Source organism: Equus caballus, chromosome 6 (assembly GCF_041296265.1).
Source record: "Equus caballus isolate H_3958 breed thoroughbred chromosome 6, TB-T2T, whole genome shotgun sequence".
NCBI classification, from domain to species: Eukaryota; Metazoa; Chordata; class Mammalia; order Perissodactyla; family Equidae; genus Equus; species Equus caballus.
Window position 1 is genome coordinate 6368934 of NC_091689.1, and position 21210 is coordinate 6390143.

Consider the following 21210-nt stretch of genomic DNA (forward strand, 5'->3'; position numbering starts at 1 on the left):
CTGGCCCATGAACGGCCTTGGAAAGCAAGTCAGGGAGCTGGGCATGGTCCTGAAAGAAACAGATCCACAGAAGAATTTTAAGCCAATTTTAAGAACTCAATTTGGGTGAAGAATCCCTTTATAATTCTGTAGAGAATAGAATGGAGAAAATAAGAGTGAAAGCAGGGAGCCAACATAGAGGTTTAGTAATCCAGGAGAGAAACAAGGGGAGCTCAGACTGAGGTGGTGGCAGTTTAGAGCCAGAGAAATGGATGGACTGGGAGATATTTAGGAAGTAAAAGCAATAAAAGGATGTTGATTGACAAATGCTCATGATGGAGAAAGATTGAAGGAAAGGAAAAAGAGGAACTGAGGATTATGCCCAGGTTTCTTTTTTTTTAACTTTTTTTTTTAAAGATTTTATTTTTTCCCCTTTTTCTCCCCAAAGCCCCCTGGTACATAGTTGTATATTCTTCGTTGTGGGTCCTTCCAGTTGTGGCATGTGGGACCCCGCCTCAGTGTGGTTTGATGAGCAGTGCCATGTCCGCACCTAGGATTCAACCCAATGAAACACTGGGCCGCCTGCAGCGGAGCGTGGGAACTTAACCACTTGGCCACGGGGCCAGTCCCCTCTTTTTTTTTTAACTTTTTATTTTCAACTGCTTCTAGACTTAAAAGTTGCAAAAATAGAAGTTTCCATATATCCCTTACTGAGTTTCTCCCAGTGTTAACATCATACATATTCATCCTACAATTATCAGAACCAGGAAATTACGGTGCAATGCCATAAGCAAAAGGAAGACCCTCGTCAAAGTTCATTAGTTTTCCACTAACATTTTCTTTTTTTGGTTCCAGGATCCCACATTTCATTTAGTCGTTATTTATCCCAAGTCTCCTGTAATCTGCAACAGTTCTTGAGTCTTTCTTGTCTTTCACAATCCTGACAGCCCAAAGACTGTCGATCAGTTTTTTGCTGGATGTCCTTCAATGCTGACCTGTCTGAGATCTTCAGGTTTCTTCCTCTGACGTTGAGAAGGCAAGCTCCTTGAGGGCAGAGGTGTTGTCTGACTGCTCCCTGACGGATTCCCTGAGCCAGGAGAGGTAACAGACTCATCGTAGTTGCTCCATGTGTTGAAGGAATGACTGGTAGGGTGCCACCTAGTGAGATGGCTAAAAGCAAGTTTCACAGATCTCCCCTCCACCGCTGTGTCAGTCTGTTCAGGCTGCATAACCAAATGCCATCGACTGGTGGCTTAAAGAACAGGAATTTATTTCTCGTGGTTCTAGAAGCTAGAAGTCCAAGCTCAGGGTGCCAGCATGGTCAGGTTCTGGTGAGGGCTCTCTTCCTGGCTTGCAGACAGCTCCTTTCTCACTATGTCTTCACAGGACAGAGAAACAGCCTTCGAGCTCACTGGTGTTTCTTCTTACAAGGGCAGTAATCCCATCATGAGTGCCTCACCCTCAGGACCTCATCCGGACCTAATTACCTCCCCAAAGCCCCATCTCCAAATACCATCATGTAGAGGGTTAGGGTTTCAGCACTTGAATTTTGGGATAAACAATTCAGTCCATAACACCCTCCTTAGCAGAAAGGGGGAAATGTTGGTTAGAAAAAAAATACTTTACTTGAGTGGATTCATGGAAGTATTCAAATACCTAACTGATTTGGATTTCATTAATCACATCACCTTTTTGAGCCCCTACAAATGCTAGGCACAGTGGATGGTACAAAGGTGAACCGGGCCCAAGGAACAAGCTCCCTCGAGCTCGCCTTCTACCAGGGAGAAGGAAATGGAGGTACATGGTGATAACCAGGCAGGCAGCCTGTGGGGAGTAAGTGGTATGGGAGCACAGCCAGGATGAGATGAGGTGTAGGATGGAGGAGGTGACACGAGAGGTGGGGCTTGGAGGAGGTTAGGGTTTGGTCTGGTAAAGGAAGCAGAAGGATGCCCCCAGGTGGAAGAAAGTCTTTGAAATGGAAATCAAAATGCAGACCATGGAGCGTAGTTGGGAAATGACAGGCCATGGGGATCGGCCGGAGCATCTGATGGGAATTGGGCGTGATGAGTCTGAAGGCTGGATGGAGAGCTTAGGTCCAAATCCCAGCATCCTTGGTTGTCACCATTTAATTTTTTTACAGGACAATAAAAAGCAGGAGAGTGAACTGCTCAGAACTCCTTATTATGTGGAGTCAGAGGGTGGCCTCTTGATGGAAAGTGGTAGCCATAGGCGAGACAACAAACTGGACCTGCTCAGGGGCCTCTGGTCCTCGCCTTCCTGTCTCCTGACACTCCTCATGTGTGCTCATTTCACATGTCACCCTGCCATGCTATGCCACACCACCTCACCTTTGCAAGTGCCAGGGTGCCCCTTCCCCCATGGGTCTCTGGGGAACACTTGCCCATTCTCCACGCACTAGCTGAAGTGTCTTGTCTATGAAGCTGCCTGCCTCTGAACTCACTCGAATGGAGTGGACCTTTCCCTCTTTTCTGCCCAGGCTGTAACTGGAACATTTCTCCATCATGATTTTTATGACAATTTGCTCACACACTTGTCTCTCTTGTTAGACTGAAACGTCATTGAGAGAAGGAACCATATTTATTTATCTGTGTTCCTAAGGCTGGCACCATGCTTGGCACATCATAGGTGCTTGAAAAACAGCTGCTGAGGTTAATTAGGTTTAATTAAATAGTAAAAAGAGCACTGGACTTGGAGCCAGGAGCTCAAAATCCAAAGGCCAGCCCTACAAACCAACCAAGTTGCCTGACTGTTCTGAGCCTGCCTCCCCATCCCTAGGATGAGTCAGGGATGATAATCTCATTTCATAGTTTTGTCCTGAAAGACTCTATTAGATTCCTGGAGTATAACAGCTGGACTTCTGTCCATCACGCTTACCTCACCCATAACTATTAGTTCAGAGTCTGAGAGTCTGTAGAGCAGCAACACACAAAGAATAGATGTTGCCACTGCCCCTGGGCATTCCACTGCATGCCACCCATCACCAAGTGAAAGGAAAAGGGCATCTCGGGCATGTTGAAGCGGAAATGCAGTCAAGAAGGGACTAGAAAGTTGATCAAAGAAGTGTGAACATTTTCTAGGAGAGGATGAAGGCCTGTAAGCAGAGGAAACACAAGAGTTACCAACAGAACTGTGCCAAGAAGCTAGAACCAAGGCTCACCAGGACCACCAGCATGAACTGAGGCCCCTAATTCCGCTAAACTTCACCTCCAGACTGTACGCTCCATGAGGGTTGAGGCCCTGTCTGTTCTGTGCATGGCTGTATCACCCATGCCTAGCCCGGCATCTGTGCATGGCAGTGACACGGACGCATCACTCATCCTCTTCAGAGGTGGATCCCCTTATCTCAGAGATGAAGGGGGGGCCCCTTTCTCAAAGTCTTCTGTTCTAAAGCAACAAAACCTGTAAACATTTTCTTGCATGAGGGCAGGTAGTAATAATGCTGATGGCACGATAATCTCAAAAGGAATAAAAGAGCAGACATATCCTCGCTCTGTGTTTACCAGATCCCCGTGGATGAGCAAGGACAGAGATACAGGGAAAACTGCAAAAGCTGAAGGTCTGCGAAAACTATGGGGCCTGTATCACATTGATGACATTTTCTTGTGGCTCTCTGGCCAGAAAGTGGCCTCTAGGTTAAAGACCTGAAATAAAAGTGTGCCTGGGTCTTGAATAAGACGCTATTTACCAACTACAGGGAGCGTGGACCTTAAGTCCATTGGACCTCAGCATGTGTAGAGTTCTTGGGCCTCTGCACTCTCCTTTGTCAACTCCTCAGCAACCTAACGTGGTTGGTACCGTGGTGATCACCCACTATTGAGGGACCCCTGTGTCTGCCTCCTCAAGTGGGCTAAGTAAGGCAGATCCTGATGGAAGCCAGGCTGGGCTGGGCAGGGGCCTGCACAGGTGAAGCCTCGAGCTGATAAGACCCATGAGGGCTGCAGCTGATGCCCCAAGGAGGCAGGCACAACTCTACTACAAGACAACACAGAGAAAGGAGGATGAGCGAAGGCTTGTGCATTGAAACAAACTGGGCTTTTCCATTCCTCCTGGGGATGACACTCCTTTCCTCTTTCCATGCTTTGGGAAAAGCTCCTCCAACTGCCTGGAATGTCCTTCCACCCTCTTATCTTGACCAACCTCAGGTCCACCATAGAGATCTCGTCTTGTGAGAAGTTCTCCGTGGTCCTCAAGCCTGCACCCCGTGGCACTTCGCACAATTCTTAGTCTTTGCCATCCTATATTGCTATTGTCCCGCCTGCAATCACAAGATGCAAAGCTTCTAGAAGACAGCAGCTGTGTTCTAGATCACTAATGTATCTAGAATCTCAGCACAACTCTGGAGCAAAGCAGCCTCTCAGTGAATGAACCGGAAATTTTACTCCACTCTTGTGGGAAAAAGAGGAAAAATAAAATCCACCTGCCACCTTCTACAAGATAACCTGTAGTCTGTGAAGCTAGAACTTCATCTCCTTTGCTTCTATGACCACAAAGCCTAACTTTAAACAATTATTCAACATAAAAGAAATTTGAGGTCATGTCCAAGTGCACTGCAGAGTGGACTTATATTTTATAAAGATTTTCAACAATAAAAGTTGAAATATAAATTACAGAGTTGTACCCAAATTGACTACAAAATTAAATTAACCATAAGCTTACCCATTCCTATCCATTCCTCCTCCCTAATCTCTTCCATTCTCCAAACATTCTGGGAAATGAACACTTTGTTATCGTATAGGAATGTGCTAGGAAGCGAATGAATGAAGAGTTCTGCTACTGGAAAAGGGAGGGTAAGGAGGAATGTCTTCCCCCTGCAAGGTCCTCACTGGTATCTCCCAGTCTGAGAAGGGGAGACTCCCGCTTAGCACTCTGCCTTCCGTCTTGAGCGTATCACAGCATCTCTCTGGATCCTGGATTCTCACTTCTAAAAATTAGGGAAATGATGCCTGCTCTTCCCTCCCTTTCAGAGGAATATGAGCTTGTGTCTCTGCATGTGTTGGAAGATAAAGAAGCTCCTGGACACAGAAGGATCCTTCCAGACCCTCCTGAAGCTTCCAGATAAAAACCCAATTCAATCAACCAAGAGAGTTTTTGAGGAGTTAGTATTCCCAGGCAGGTGGCCCCCGGGCACAGCCAGACTATGCGGCTCCTATTACAGACAGGCCATTAGGATGAAGCCCAGAGAGGCCCGCATTGAAAGAAGTAATTGCTAGAGAGAAGTAAACACACCCCTCCCTGCTCTGCACCCCGCCCACACTCTAAGCCATCCAGCTCTTTGAGGAAAGCTATTCTGGGTCTTAAAGCCTAGCAGGGCAATTTGAAAAGCAATGAGAGGGAGAGAGGATTAGGCCGAGTGGAAAGGAATATGTTTCTGATGAGGAGAGTAAGGGTAGATCTTGTACTGCCATACTTCAGCACACACTTCCACGTGGAGAATTCCTCCTACTCATCTACTTGGCCGCTCAAAGATTAGCTTCTCCGGTGATCCTTCTCCAGCTCTCCCAGGTGTTACTAGTCGTCCCTTTTGTGCAGTCCTTCAGCACCATGGATGCAACCCTGGTCCGAGGCACTCATCACGTTGTTGTCTCGTGGTTGCTTCTTAGCACGGCAGTCTCTTGCAGTAGACTCCGAGCTCCCCATCTTATCTCCACATTCCCAGGGCCTGGCACCCAGTTGTGTTCACTCAATGTCTGCTGCGTGAATGGTCACACTGATCCTTTTACTGCCATCAGACCAGCCGGACCAGAAAGGAAGTGGGCGACAGGACATTTCATCTTTAAATCACGACCTCTGGGGGTGGAAGACCCCTTAAGAGATCATCAAACTTCTTCGCCTCATTGAGCAAGACTAATGAAGTACCCAGCGGGATGCACTCCGGTCCTATCTATCTGTCTTTGACTCTGGTCCTCGGCATAAATGTGCCCAAAGCTATTTTGTCCACCCTTGCCTAGCTCCACCTCCTCTTTTGTAAAACCTGTTTACTAATTGTCTTTTTATAACATGTTTATTAACCAAACAATATGCCATACCTTTTTATTATGGAAAATTCCAGACACATATAAAATTAGAGAGAATAGTAGAAGGAACCATGTATTCATCACGCAATTTCAGCATTTATCAACACACGACCAGGCTCGTTTCATCTATAGTCAAGGGATTATTTTGAAACAAATTTCAGCCATCATGTCAAATAAACACTGTTTTCCTTGAATTGCATTCACAGGAAGGAGGAAAATTAATTTAAATCATGAGGGACCTCTCTCTGCGTTTTCTGGGGAGGAGGGAGAGAATCTTTGAGATCATATCATGTGCTCCTCCAAAGTCCTAAACTGATCTCTTTTTGCAAGCAAACACTTAGTGGATGCCAAGAGCAAGAAACAAGGCAGCGAGTGTTGCATCAAATGTCAGCACTGACTTTGCAAGGACCAGACCCTCTGGGCACTCTTTGGAACAACGAGGCGCAAAAGGCAGCAGCAGCCAAATGGACCGACCCCCTCAAGTGCTTTTTTCTTCTGTATTAAATAATTGTATGTCACGTGCAGACACACGCCCACTCTCTTGCCCCCTCAGGCTTCTTGCTCATTCCCCACAAACATGCATACGACAGGAGTGGACCCCACCGCCTTCCCACGCACGCCTGCTCTCACTCACCTGCAGCTGCCTGGTTTGGGTAATTGTTTTGTAAACATGTTAGAGACCGTGTTTAGTGCCCCAGCGCTAGAAGGCTTTTCTTTCTAATGCAGCACATTGCTCCTCCGAGGCTTAAATCTGTGTCTCCTGGAGGGATCACCACAGGATGAATCAAAACATACAACCCACACACACTCAGTGTGCCAAAGCACTCCTTTTGGGGTGTTAGGTTAAGAAGCATTAAAGAATACTGTATAATGGCCAATGCAATTTATGCTGATGATTATTAACTCTGTTTATATGCTTAAGAGCCCATATTGGGGAAACTCTCCTGCCCACGCAACAGTTTTCACTGGTCAGGTGTCACCCTGTCAATCTCAAAGCACTTAGCACACAGTACTCATACCTGGGGAAACGTTCAAGGTATGTTTAATCCTTCTCTTTGGACAGAGGAGGAAGGAGAGACCACAACGAGAGCTAATGTTTATTGGGAGCCCCCTTCATGCACTGTGATAGGTGTTGTCTACTTAAATTCTCACAATTCCATGAAGTATTTCTTTTTATTTGCTCCATGGTACAGATAGAAGACGCTGCAAGTCAGAGGATTTCATTGATTTTCCCAAAGCAACAGAGCTAGGAAGTGCTACAGCCTGGATTCTAATCCAAGTTTTTCTAACCACCAAATTCATGCTCCTTTTCCTATACAGTCACGTGCCACACAGCAACGTCTTGGTCAACGATGGACAGACTGCATATACAACGGTGGTCCCATAAGATTAGTCCCAGATAGCCTAGGTGTGTAGTAGGCTATACCATCTAGGTTTGTGTAAATACGTTCATGATGTTGACATTACAATGAAATCACCTAACAGCGCATTTCTCAGAACCCATCCCCGTCGTTAAGCGATGCATGACTATACTGGTAATTCCAAGTTTTTCCAAGTATTAGAAATCACCCTCGGGACCAGGCCAGTGGCATAGCAGTTAAGTTTGTGTGCTCTGCTTCAGAGCCCTGGGGTTCGCTGGTTCGGATCCTGGGCACGGACTCACACACTACTTATCAAGCCATGCTGTGGCAGGCGTCCCACATATAAAGTAGAGGAAGATGGGCACAGGTGTTAGCTCAAAGCCAGTCTTTCCTAGCAAAAAGAGGAGGATTGGCAGCAGATGTTAGCTCTGGGCTAATCTTCCTCAAAAAAAAAAAAAGAAAGAAAGAAAGAAAGCAATCACCTTCATTTCACCCTCATTTAAATTATTTTTATTTTCTAACTTTTCATTTGAAATAATTTTGGACTCAAAAAAATTTGTAAAAATAGCATAGATCCTTCACCTAACTTCCCCAGAGGTCAACATCTTATAGAACCATAGTACAAAGACCCCAACTAGGAACTTAACATTAATACAATACTATTAACTAATTTATACACCTTATTCAAATATCACCAACTATCCCACTAACGTCCTTTATCTGGTCCAGGAGCCAATCCAGATCACACATTGTATTTAGTTGTCATAGCTCCTCAGCCTCCTCCAGTCTGGAAAACTTCTCCCGCTATTCTTCATCTTTCATGACCTTGACTCTTTTGGAAAGTACCATCCAGTTTTTTGTGGAATGTCCCTCCATTTGGATCCCTTTTAATGTTTAAAGTTTCACAAACCCTCAGGTGACTATAGTTGTTGATCAACTATCTGTTGAGCGAGAAGTCTACACACCAAGGTAGAAATTCTCAAAGAAAGTTTGAAGAAGACAATAGAGAATAGCAGCTCTGATTACATCAAGAGCTAATGTTTACTGTACCTTTGCTAATTCATTGTATGTTTGTATTCCACTCTTTGCCAAGAGTTTTGCATGCATTTACCATTTGAGTCTCACAATAGTATCTCTGAGACAGGTACTATTATCATTTCCATTCGACAGTGGAGGAAATTAAGATTTCGAGTCTGTAAGTGATTTGCCCAAGATCACATGTCTACTGCATAGCAACAGTTCTGCTGGGCTCTGAAAGCCCCATGTTGGTATCCACCATGCTAATTTTCTCCAAAAGCATCTCAGATTCTTTGCTTTCATTGTTCCTAAGTCTGGGTCAGTCTTCATTTCCTGTTTTCCAAATTCTTGCCCTGATTCAGTCTTTAAGGTCCGGTTGTAAGGTCATTCTTCTAGGGAGACTTCTTCCATTGGTGGAGGGAGGAATAGGACCCATACCAACCTCAGGAGCTGCTCCTCCACCTGATATGGCATAAAAACGGACAGCAGTCTCTAGAAGGGACATGGATATTCCTGAGTACAACCTCCTCCTTTCATAAATGAGGAAATAATAACAATAACTACTAGTACTTATTGTGTGCCTACTATGGGTTAGGCAGTGTTCTAAATGCTTGACATGTGTTATCTTATGTAACTCCCACAACAACCATAAAAGGGAGGTACTAGTACTATTGAGGCAGAGACTTGTAGAGCTCACCCGTGTCTGGATTTCCTCTCTTCCGAGGCGCCCCGGAGGATGACACTCCCACCCCTGCTGCTGTTACGCAGAGCCATGTTTCTAGCTCCAGCCAATGAGTTGTAGGCAAAAGTGATGCCTCATTCCTGAGCTGAGCCCTTCATTGTTGGTACTCAGTGAGCTGTGAGGGAGCGAGCTGTGTACCGTCTGTTGCCCTGCTCTGGGACTCTGGGGCTTCCCGAGGGAGGACCCTGATTTGACTTCACTCAAGAATACCTTCTGAACATAATTCCAGAATGGGAATTGATGGCTGTATTAGCCAGGGAAATTAACATTAGCTGGGCAACAGACAAATCCCCAAATCTCTGTGTCTTCACACAATCAAAGTTTGCATCTCCCTCATGTCCCAGATCCACAAGGGTTAGACTTTCCATCTTGTGGCCATCCCATCTAAGACGTGCAGCTCTCAGATCACTGAGGCAGGACGAGAGAGAGATACAAGAGGCATCTCTTCCTGCCTCTGCCCTGAGTGACACATGTCACTTCCTTCCCAGTCACATGGTCCTGTGCCCTTCCAACTACCTCTCCCTTCCTCCTGCAGTGCCCACACCCCTGTCTGAGAACCTCAGGTATGGTGGAAGCATTTCTTCTCCCCATTTGGCTGCCTCCTCAAACTGCTGCCTAATACATGTACTCCTGAAGTAACCACCTACTTTGGAATTGCCAAAGCAGTGGTTGAAAATGCAGATTCCAGGGCACCACCTGAGACCATGGCCTGGGACTCTGCATTTCCCCCTTCCTGAGGCACTTCTTGATGCCCACGAAGCCCAGGTCAGAGTTACCCAAACTTCAGTCACTTACAATTTTCAGTGTTTTCATGTACCATCTATACTATTATTTTCCTAATACTTAATATTTTTCTCTAAATGTCTCACATTTTTACTTTAATAAATTTATTTCTAAAGGAGACTTTTTGTTACTACCATAGATAAAAAACTGGTATCCTTTGCCAAAGAAAGAATAGACAAGCTGTGGTACATCCATACAATGGAATATTATGCAACACTAAAAAGAACTGAGTTATCAAGGCACAAAGAGACATGGAGGAACTTTAAATGCATATCACTGAGGGAAAGGGGCCAGTCTGAGAAGGCTGAACACTGTCTGATTCCAACTATAGGACATGCTGGGAAAGGCCAGGCTGTATTGCCAGGAGTTTGGGGATGAATGGGTGGAACACAGGGATTTTTAAGTCAGTGAAACTATTCTGCATGATTCTGTAATGATGGATACTTGTCATTATACATTTGTCCAAATACATAGAATGTATAACACCAAGAGTGAACCTCAGTGTAAATTTTGGGTCATAATGATGGGTCAAAGCAGGTTCATAGACTATTCTGGTGCAAGATGTTGATGGTGGGGGAGGCTGGGGGTGTGGGGGCAGAGTGAGTATATGGGAACTCTGTACTTTCAGCTCAGTTTTCTTCAAGCCTTAACCTGCTTTAAAAAGTAAAGTTTATTAATAAAAAAAGAATAGATACACACATATACAAACAAAACAAGGTTAATAAATTCTAGCTAGATATTGCTACATGTCCAAAGGCTCTGAGTCTGACGTCTTCTCCCTTTGTTTATGAAGGAGATTGACAAGCATTAGAAAGGTGTTAAAGATGTATTATCACTCCAAAGAGATTTTCTCCTGGACGTAATCACAAGGCATGAGAGTAAACTGGAAAGAGAACAATGATATTTCACCTCGTGTCTGTCTGGGGTATCCATGCCTTCCGAGTCTTTCAGAAACACCACTCTAGGGATGGCTCTGAATGAAAACACCTTGCTGTCACATTTTGGGCAAGGGTTTCCTCTGCCACTTCCTCCGCTGCGTGCCTTGTCTGCTCCTGGCCTCTAGGGACTCAGAGTCCAGGAAAGTATCTCTCTACACAGTTCCTGCAAAGCAGAGAATGCTGCTTAATACAGATCTGTCAGGGACGTGGTGGTGATGGAGATGGATAAAGACAACTACGTTGGGAGTGAGGGACCCAGACAGGAGAGGATGGAAGTTCAGCTGAGTCAGGCAATCCAGAGGCAGAAAGTCAGCTGCACAGAGACATGGATCTAAACGTGCCTCCCTGATGTCAGGCACAGAGACAGCTGGGGGTTACCGTGGTCAAAGTGCAGCCATACTTAGAGTGTTTGACTTTTTAAGGCTCTAGTAAGAGAGGGTGGTAAATACTGCCCCTGTTTAATGAAGAGCTGTCATATGCCTAGAACTTAAATATATCATGTCCTCTCCTTGTGACAACTGTTCAAGCTCAGTATTTTTGTGTGTGTGAGGAAGATTGGCCCTGAGCTAACATCTGTGCCGTTCTTCCTCTATTTTATGCGGGATGCCGCCACAGGGGGGCTTGACAAGCAGTGCTAGGTCCGCAGCCAGGATCCAAACCTGAGAACCCCAGGACGCTGAAGCAGAGCACGCAAACTTAACCATTATGCCACCAGGCCAGCTCCCAAGCTCAGTATTTTGTCCCCACTTTATAAACAATGAAATCTAGGTCCAGGGAGGTTAAATCAGTTGCCCAGGATCACCCAGCTGGGAAAGGCCCAAAGTGGGATTTCAATCCATGTCTTTCTGACTTCAGAGCCCCTGATCTTCCCATCATTCTGCAATAGAATGAGAAAAGGTCTGCTCCTGGCCAAGGGCTCTCAAGCCAAGATAACGATCACCACGATTACTAGGACAAGAGTCATTACTATCCATCATTAGACAGTCAGAAAAGGAGGTCGGATGGGGTGGAAGAGGTCTCAAGCGTTCATCCATATCCCTACTTGCTTGGCATTTCCATTTATGCACATACACACACACATTTGCACGCAAAAATATACCTTCCGCCATGTGTACACTAGGGACCGAAGACAGCACTGTTAGTCTGGAATGAACATGTGCCAGGACAGAGGGGAAAGGATCAACAAATATTGAGCCCCTACTGTATGCAGAGCCCTATGCTAGCCACTGGGGTAATTTCAAGAGACTTCTCTTCAACCATGTCCAAAGTAACCTTTCCGTAAAGAAGGAAACCAATTTGATCTGTCCTCCTCAACACCTCCGAGCGTGGGCCCTGGAGAAATCCTCATGCGAGCAATGAGCTGGGTCCAAGACTGAGGCCCGTGCGTCCGCCCTCTGGGCTTGGATCACAGAGCTGGACAGAGCCTGTATTTGCAGATCCCCCCTTTTTTCTGACAGTTGTATCTACCTGGAACTCGAATAGCAACTTACTCAATTTTGCCTATTTGTCAGTCCCACATGCACCCCATTTTTACTTATATCAAACACAGAGGGAGGTATCAAATGTGCACTAAATGTAACACGCACATGTAGACTGTGTCTTACATATGATACATCTTGGGCGGGGGATGGTGCGCAGCTCGGGCCCCACAGCATTCGCTTGCCAGCCCCTCTACATCCGGGCTCTCTTCCAACTTGGCTTCCTTCCAGCAAACAAGAAGCAGCTCGCTCATTCCCTCACTCCTTTGAGCATCCCCTCCCCCTCGAACCTTCTCCTCCTCCCTCAACTCACAGCTGGGCTTCTCCAACATACCAGCTGGAAAAGAGAGCGGAAAGAGAGAGAGAGAGAGATTGATTCCCAATACCTCTCCTTTCTTCTCCCAGGCTCTGTTGAAATCCATATTTCAGCTTTATTAAGTAACTATATGGAGGGGCTCAGCTAGAAGCCACACCCAATAAATTAGCCAACCCACCACAAGCAGATGCAGGCTGGCAAGTGGAGAAGGATTGCTCCAAAGCGAACACTGTGTAGAGGATCCACAGATAACTGAGGGGAGAGTCATTCCACAACTGTCAAGATGCCAGGTGTCTCCTCCCCTCCAATTGCTAATTCTGTCTGTAAAAGTGAGACAGAAACACTCCATATTTTATCCGTGTGTATGCATGTGCATATGTGTCCATGGAAATAATAGATAGCTAAGCCTGGGAAATAGCCAGGGACCTGATGGTGGGGTTTGAACATCCTCACATGATCTCCCAATAAAGACTTAGAGCACTGGTGAGAACCCTAAGTGAGGGAAGGGTCCTTGGAGCTTCCAGCTGAAACAGGACCAGAACTGGCGAAAGGAGGAATTGAAAAACTACAGTGGAAAAACTCGGATGGGAAAATGAAAATGCTCACTCATGACTCAGGGAGCAGGTAACTGGGCTTCCCCTTTTCTAGGATGGTTCTGCATCCCTTGGTCCATGATGCTATCTTTTGCCTATTGTTCAGGAATGCTTGCTCTCCTACTGTAGTATGTGCATGGTATAAATCCATGATTACGTCAATCACATGATGGCCAACAACTTGGGATTTCTATGAATTCCATAGACAGAGACTATTCTTCACCATCTTTGCTGAAGACACGTGTAAATGCCGTGCATTGTGTACACTGGGACTAGATATCCTTTGATGAGATGACCTCTTGAATTGGAAAGGGACGCAAGCTCATCTCTTTCTGCTTAGATAAAAATCTCTCTGGACCCCCAAACAATCTCATTGTAATGAACCCCAACACTCAAGCTCAGAAGGGATCTTGCGGGTCACTTGTTTGACCACCCTTCTAAGGCAGCCTATACTATCTTGGGACAGCTTTGATAGAAAGTTCTTTCTAATATCAAAACCCAAGTTGGCTTCCCTGGAGATTCCATCACTGGCCAAGGCACTGCCCTTCGTGATCCCACAGAACAAGCCTGCCCTTCTTCTGCACAGCATACATTCAGCATTTCGTGCCAGTGAATATTTTTCTCCCTTGTAGTCTCTTCTCCGAAGTTGTCCTACTGTGGAGATGCCCATTGGATGAGTCCTAGAGGCTCATTCATTCCACAAACACTTATAGGGTGTGAAGCAGGTACTAGGCACTGAATTGCTAGTTGATGACCCAATGATGAGCAAACACACAAGTTGCTGCTTCCAGGGATCTTGCAGTCCCTTGGCAGTGCCTCCTTCAGACCTATGGCCCCATGCTGGCCCTTCTTCAGCTGCACCCATCCCATAGGATGAGGAGTCTGCAGGGGCAAGGAGACATGCCCCTCTTCTAGAACAAGCTCCAATTACCTGAAAACCTGGAATCCCTGCCTATTCAGCCATGAGCCTGCTCCCAGAACCTTGAGGGTTCTCTTATTCAGGTTCAAAGGGAGAGAGGCAAGGGGCAGCTATTTGAGGGGTGGTATGAATAGAGCTTGGATAAGCCAGCTGGAGTGTTCACACACGTGTGTCCAAGGCTCATGATGGTGCAGGATGGAGCCAGCAGTGGAAAGAGAATCAGAGTGCCTGTAGACCAAGGGCCAAATATCCCCATTTGGCTAGCACAGAATTCAGAGGAATCTAAGAGTTCTAAATTCAAAGCTGTCTTCTAGTTTGTTTTGAAGGCATATTTGTCAGAAGAGGAGGATAAAAGGCCTTTTGTTTAACAGTTTGTTCGCTGGATTTATTTTGGCCTGTGGTATGTGAGCCTCCACCTATACTCCTGCCCTACGGTCCATAAATGTTAGGGATGGGTCTATTCTCTGTGGAGACAGATGACAATTAAATAATCACACAAAGAAATGCACAATTGAACTAGGGTGCTAAGAAAATTATACGCCACTGAGTCTCTCCTAAAATGCTGAACTTGAGCTCCATTCTCATTGCATCTTTGGGTTTCCAGATTCCCCTGAGCCCTACAAAGCCCTTCTCTTACTCCCCAAGGACTCAAAACATTGGCTAAAGTATTCCACACTACTCTTGCCCCTAGTGAGCACAGAGCTCCAGGGAAGTGAACCCAAGAAGAATAAGGGAGGCAAACCAAGCCTGTTAATCTCTTCCAGACTCGCTTCCTGTCTTCCACTGGGTCCAAAACAGGTGCCCCCACCATCACTGCCATGGATTTCATCTTTGTACCCACCTCCAGGTGCTCCACAGCTGACCCAGCCTAAGAGGTGTTTTCACATCTCTTATGCTTCCAGCTGTCTAAACTCAACCTAAGTCTATTTCTTCTCATTTGGTCTTCAGCCCCAACAGAGAAGCCTTCTCTGACTAATTGGGGAAAAGGTAGCAAATTCCTCCACTTGTCTCTCTGAATAGGAATCCCACACACTAGCCGCTTTTAAACATGCATCTCTTTCTTGTACCAAATGTTACTGTAATTCACCTGCGACTCACTGTCTGTGTGTTCTTGATCTCTATCAGCCTCTGTGATGTCTAGGCTAGATTGTGAAACTCCCAGAGGGCAGGGCCACATCTGCGCTGTGTCTCCAGACCCTGCTCCACAGAGCAGCAGGCATAAGTAGGCACTTAATAAAGACTTTTGATGATGGAAACAGAGAAGCAGCACTCTGTGCCTAGAGCATTGTGAGAGCACAAGAAGCAATCTACTATCACAGCCAGACCACAGCCACAGCAGTCTTCCTGCCAGCCTGGGACCTGGGCACATTTTTCCTTTTAAATGAGGCAGGGGGAGCACTCTCTTGCCTCTGAGATAACAATGACAACAAAACACTGTGACAGCACTCCTCTAACCTGATGATCAGAATGACCTTATAAATCGAAGACTGTCATTATTCTCCTGGTTTTACAAATGAGGAAGCTGAGGTACAGAGGCTGTGCAACTTGTTCAAGCCTCAAACTGGGGCCATCTGGCTTCAGAATCTCAGCTTGCCTCATGGTACACTGCTCCTTAAAGTGAACTAGTGCAGCTTCACCCAACCTGAATGAACGGCTCAGAGGAGGAGAATGGCTACTCAGCAAGCTGTCCAGCGTGGAACCAAGTTGGCTCTCATAAGCATTTTTTCACACCCCATCCCCCTCCCTCCTGTCCTCTCTTCTGTTTCTCAAACATGCTAAGCTTGTTCACAGTTAGGGCTTTGAACCTACTCTTTCCTCCACCTGGAATGCTCTTAGCCCAGACCTAGGCATCGCCGGGTCCTTCTCATCGTTTAGATGTCAGCTCAGATGGCACATTCGTAGGAAGGCTGTTCCTGATCACTCTATCTATTGTAGCTGCATGTTTCCCAAGCCCTCCATTCTTTCATTATTTCCTATTTTACTTTCATTTTCCTCTTTTACTTTCATCATGGCATGCAACATCATCTGAAATCACTTTGTTTATCCACTAGTTTACTTGTCTATTTCTGTGTCTCCACTAGGACATCAGCTTCAGGAGAACAGAGATCTCGTCTGTTTTGTTCACTCCTGGATAGTCAGTGCCTGGAACAGCATCTGGCACACTGTAGATGCACAGTAAACATTTGTTAAATAAATGCACGCATGAATGAAGGGCTGCAAAGTCCTTTATAGATATGTGCAAAGGTGGAACTAGCTGGCTCCTTCATTTGCTCCTCATCACATACATTACAAGCCCTTGGCAGGAAGAGACCAATCTTCATCTTTGGCAGTCTTTTAACCCATGGAGCAGTGGCGAATGACTGGGGAGCTGTTCAGTTCCTTTGTTTGGGCAGAGAAGAGACCAAGACATTCAGCTCCTGAGATTGCAGACTGTCTGCACTCCTTCAGGCCCACGTGTGGACAACTGCTGGACAGCTCTCTCCCTGACCAGCTCTCTCTCTCTCTCTCTCCCATCTCTAGAGAGTTTTCCCCATCTCCTCCCCTTTGTCTCCCTTCCTCGTTGAAATGCTGTGAAGGAAAATGAGCAAAAGTGGGGAAATGTGTCCCCCACATCAAACACACATTACTCTTATTACTACTATGACTCGATCTCATTAAAATCTCCTGGCTCCTGCACAGATAAGGCAGACCCCAAAATGTAATAATCATATACAGGACGTGCTTCATTTGATCCAGTCTTAATGCTGACATGACCTCCTATTCCTCCCACATAATAATAGAGCCCATTCCTTTATTGATGTTAGCTTTATTATTCAATGCTTTATGTATGACACATCATGAAAAATAGCAAACAAGAAAGGAAAGCTCCTGACCTCCAACCAGACCCTGTATCACGTGAGGATATTTCATAATATTCCTAGTCATCCATTTCTTTTTCTTTTTTCAACAAAATACTGCTTTTCCATGACGAAAATACATGCCACTATATATTAATTCCCTCCAAGGCATTTTCACGCTCATTATCTTCTGGATCTTCCCAATATGCTTATAAGGAAAGAAGGGGGGCACAAAAAGGTGTCTGCAAATCACATAAGTTGGAAAAGGGGCCCAGAGGCACACAGTGATTTGGAAAAGTTCCCACAGTAGGTGCAATATCATCCAGAACAGGCTCCGAGTCCTGCTGCTTTCTAGGGACAAGGGTGCTCTTGCCAGAAGCCACACTCCTGACAGCCCCTGTGACATACAGACCTGAGCCAGCCAATATGGAAGAAGAAAGAAATAGTTTAAGGAATTAGGAAGCTAAATAACTCTTTCTTTTAGGAAAGATGAGGCTCCCAATTGGGGCAAGATGCTGACAAGGAGCACCCAAAAGTGAGGCGTCACTCTGGCTCTCAGTCAAACCACCCGATCTTGTGTCTCTGCTGGAGATCTGGCACTGGAAGTGGAGAGAAGGGTTGAAAGAAGGGCACTGAGCAGGCACGCTGGACCTCCTCACCTGATGGGATTCCTCAGCTCTGGGTAGCACTTCTTCTGGGACTTCAGGCAATCCTAGCCACGAGAAGGAAGAACCCAGCCTTCAGCCTCTCAGAGATATTTATTCATGCTGAGATCTACATAATCTCCCTTCATAATGCCCAGGCTGTGTCCCCAGTCATCATCTGTCCCTGAAGTGACTTGCCCATTCAGAGCAAAGACAAAATGAATGAAATTGTCAGCTAAGCCTGCCTCTCACAGAGCAAGCCCTCAGCAAGAACCAGAGCCACTCAGAGCACCAGTCCGGCATCCTACTGCACTGCATCTTGTTCAAGGAGCACCCGGAAGTCTTCTCTCCACTTCTGGGAAACCACTGAAGAAGTGGCTGAGTGACCATATACCCCTCCCCAGGGTGCAACTGAAGCTTCCTTCTCCAGCATCACTAAGTAGATCAGATTTTCAGGTGAGCTCTTTCTATCTGGGATTCTCCGGAAAGTGTTGCCATGATTCATGACTCTTGGAGAATGTACACATGCTATCCAGCATTGCAGAAACTACATTAGAAGTGGAGCTGAAAGGGGTGGGGTGAGGATGTCTGTGAAAATCTTAATAAATGGGGTAGGGAGAGGCCCCAGACTTGGGAAGATGCTGGTCCATGAGGTACTTGGCATGCCCTATCCTGGATGGAGAGAGTATAAGGGACATTCTAAGTTCCTGTGCTTCAAGCCTGAGAAGGGGAGTAGATATGACAAGATTCCCTACTCCCTTCCTCATATCCCTTAAACTCACTCTCACCTCACTTACATACTTGCTTTCAACCTAGGAAAAACTTGAATCTACCAAGAAGTGTCTTAGCAAACTGTATAGTCTTCTTGGACCTAGAATTCCTCTCCATTTCTTCCTCAGTGACTAAAACACACTGCTGAGGATATCAACATAATACAGGAGAGGGTAGTCTCAAAGTGAAAGAACAGGCACAGGCCTGTTGGGTTTCAGTCTATGAGAACAGGGGAAGAGGACAAGATGCCCGCACTCTTAGAGAGGGAAGAAGTTGTAATCTGGGATTGAGGATGGGCTGGGGAAACAACAAATAAGAAAAAAGGGTATCTTGGCAACAAGCATGAATGTACCACTAAGTTCCTTCATTTCATCGCTTCTGAATTCTGTATCTTCTATTCTGAGGATGCTTATGGAATTTTTGGATTGAATTGAAAACACTAGCATTGGAAGGAAAATGCAAAAACTTGGGTACAGCTGAGCCACCAAACAGGTTCCACCAGGAACCAGACACTTCTTGGGCAAACTTAACCATAAGAAACATCATTGAGGAGCCCTTAAAACTTATAGTCCTCATGCTAGAGACAGTATAATGGTTTCCCAGGGCAAGCAAGCAAGTAGCAATCTGCAAGACCTGGGGAGATACCACAAGGAAGCAGGAGAAGGGAAAAAGGGTCTCACCTGTTCTGGCCCCTGGAAACAGATGCGGCAGAGCGGGGTCCTCATGCCACTGTCCAGGCTGCTGCCCAGTGAGTAGCGATCTTCAGCCTTCCCCTTACAGAAGTCATCTGAGGAGGCACTGCTGAACAGTGAGGCAGGTGGCTCTGTGGCTGTTCCACCCCAGTCATCTTCCACAGAGGGTGGCAAAGGTGGAGGAGGTGGCAGAGGAGGGGTCTCCCTGCCCACCCCTTCTCGAGGGCCCCTCCAGCCTGCCCACCCCCCGGCACCCAGAGCCGGAAGGGTGTTGTTGTTGGCCGCCAAACCGGGGGGCTGGGGGTCGCCGTGCATGGGCAGGGGCGCTGGAGGGGGGCGCCGCAGTAGGAAAACCTTCAGGTCATTGAAGAGCATGCGGCAGCGGCACTTGAGGAGACCCTGGTGGCGCAACATCTGGGGAGCCGGGGCGCACAATCCACAGGGGTACCAGGCACAGCAGCAGCAGCACCACCACCACCAGAGCAGCCCACTCAGGGGCATCAGCATGTGCCCAGTGGAAGCAGAGAGCCCAGGAGGGGCAGGTGGAGTCTTTGTCGAAGAGGATAGGATGGTTTTGGGGAGTCCACAGCGTGTCTGTGTTATGAGGGGAGTCTGCTTTCTCACTGGCTCCTCTTACACCCCCTCCAAGTAGCAAGTAAATTGCCCCCAGGACTGAGAACTGTGAGTCACTGATTCTGAATTCTACCTGGAAAGTCCAACAACAACAACAACAACAACAAAAGTTTTTCCTGACCTCCTCCTACCCAGACCTCAGGCTTTGCTCAGGGTGTCTCTTTTCTGCCTTTGACCTGGGGGCACCAGTAGGGGTAGGGAGATAGAAAAAAATGTTGAGGATGGGCTGTTAGGGCCTTGGGATCAAGATATAAGTGTTAGAAAGTTCCCCGGAAGAGGATGATTGGGTTCTTCTCAAATTCCTAGGCAGTGGAAAATCTCTCTCTTTTATATAAAAGGGTGGAGAAGGTTATATGTCAAATTTGGAGTGGACTGAGCCAGGCTTAGAGCAAACTAGCTCAGGAAAGAATCGAGGACTGTATGTTCAAGAGAGAAAAGATAGTTTTTCTCAGGTAGCAGATCCGGGGTGCTAAGTGGGGGAAGACAGGAGGTTGGGAGAAGTTTTAATTCTCCTGGGCAGAAGACTGGGGCAATCAACCCCCAGAAGCACCAGAGTTGCTTTGAAGAGAGCAGTTGGGCGCAGGGAAGGGATTCAGGTGAAACTGGGCAAGGGGCTTGTGCTTTGCCTCTGCAGCCAAAGGGCTGCACAGAAGAGGGGAAAGCCAATTAGGAGACTAGAGGTGGGAAAATAAGGGACTGGGGAGGGAGAAAGGAAGAGGGAAAAAAGAAAAGATGGTTTAACCCTTGCTGAGCCGCCTTCTTCCTGAGCATTAAGATCCTGGCGAGAGGAAGGGTGTGTGTACGGGGGGTCGGGCGGCAGGGGAGCAGAGAGGAGGGGCGTGTGGGGGGGACAGGAGGAAGGAGTAGTTACATGATCTCAGCCCCCAGCCCACCCATGCGGCTGTCTGTAAATCCGTGGCCCCTTCCTCTTGGCTCCATCAATGGTTCCGTCGGGCGAGGGGCAAGGTCCAGAACAACGGCAGGTCCGGGGTGAGTGGCCTCGCCTTCTCCTCCTGTTCCGCCTCTGGGCCGTTGTCGCCCTCCTCCTCTTGCTCCGGATCTGCCCGCGGCCGCGGACACTGCTGTGGCGGCGGCGGCGGCGACTGCTCTTCGGCGTCCCGGTGTCTCCGGGGCGGGGGCTGCTCCGGCTCGTCCTCTGGCTGCTGCTCGCCGTCCGGCGCGGCCTCGACTCCCGGCTTCATGATCCTCCTCCTCCTCCTCCTCCTTCCCGGGGGGCCAGCCCTGAGCCCCCGCGCCCTGGCAGCGCTGCCATGCAACCAGAGGCCAGGCAGGCGTAGAGGTGGGGGCGGCTGGGGAGTGAGGAGGGGGGATGAGAAAAAATGAAATAATACTAGTAGAATAATAATTCAGTTCTCAAATAATCAGGAAAGAGTGCTTCTGGAGGGGTGGGGGCGGAGGAGGGCGGCTGCCAGGTCTTCACGGCAGCTCTGCCCCGGCTACCCCCACCAAGG

At 47.1% G+C, this 21210-nt stretch overlaps 1 protein-coding gene across 3 annotated transcripts in view; it reads right to left on the minus strand.

Moving 5' to 3' along the window:
- The window catches only part of MARCHF4 (membrane associated ring-CH-type finger 4), a 105584-nt gene extending 84567 nt beyond the window's left edge, over positions 1-21017 (minus strand). For 2 of the 3 annotated variants that reach the window (XM_070269252.1, XM_070269251.1), the window contains exon 1: positions 19094-20633. In XM_070269252.1, coding sequence (XP_070125353.1) covers positions 19094-19612 — 519 coding nt within the window. In that variant the 5' untranslated portion in view covers positions 19613-20633. Of the gene's footprint in view, positions 1-19093 lie in introns of all 3 variants that reach the window. The other variant, XM_001489959.6, reaches the window with a different exon arrangement.
- Positions 21018-21210: the final 193 nt, after the last annotated feature.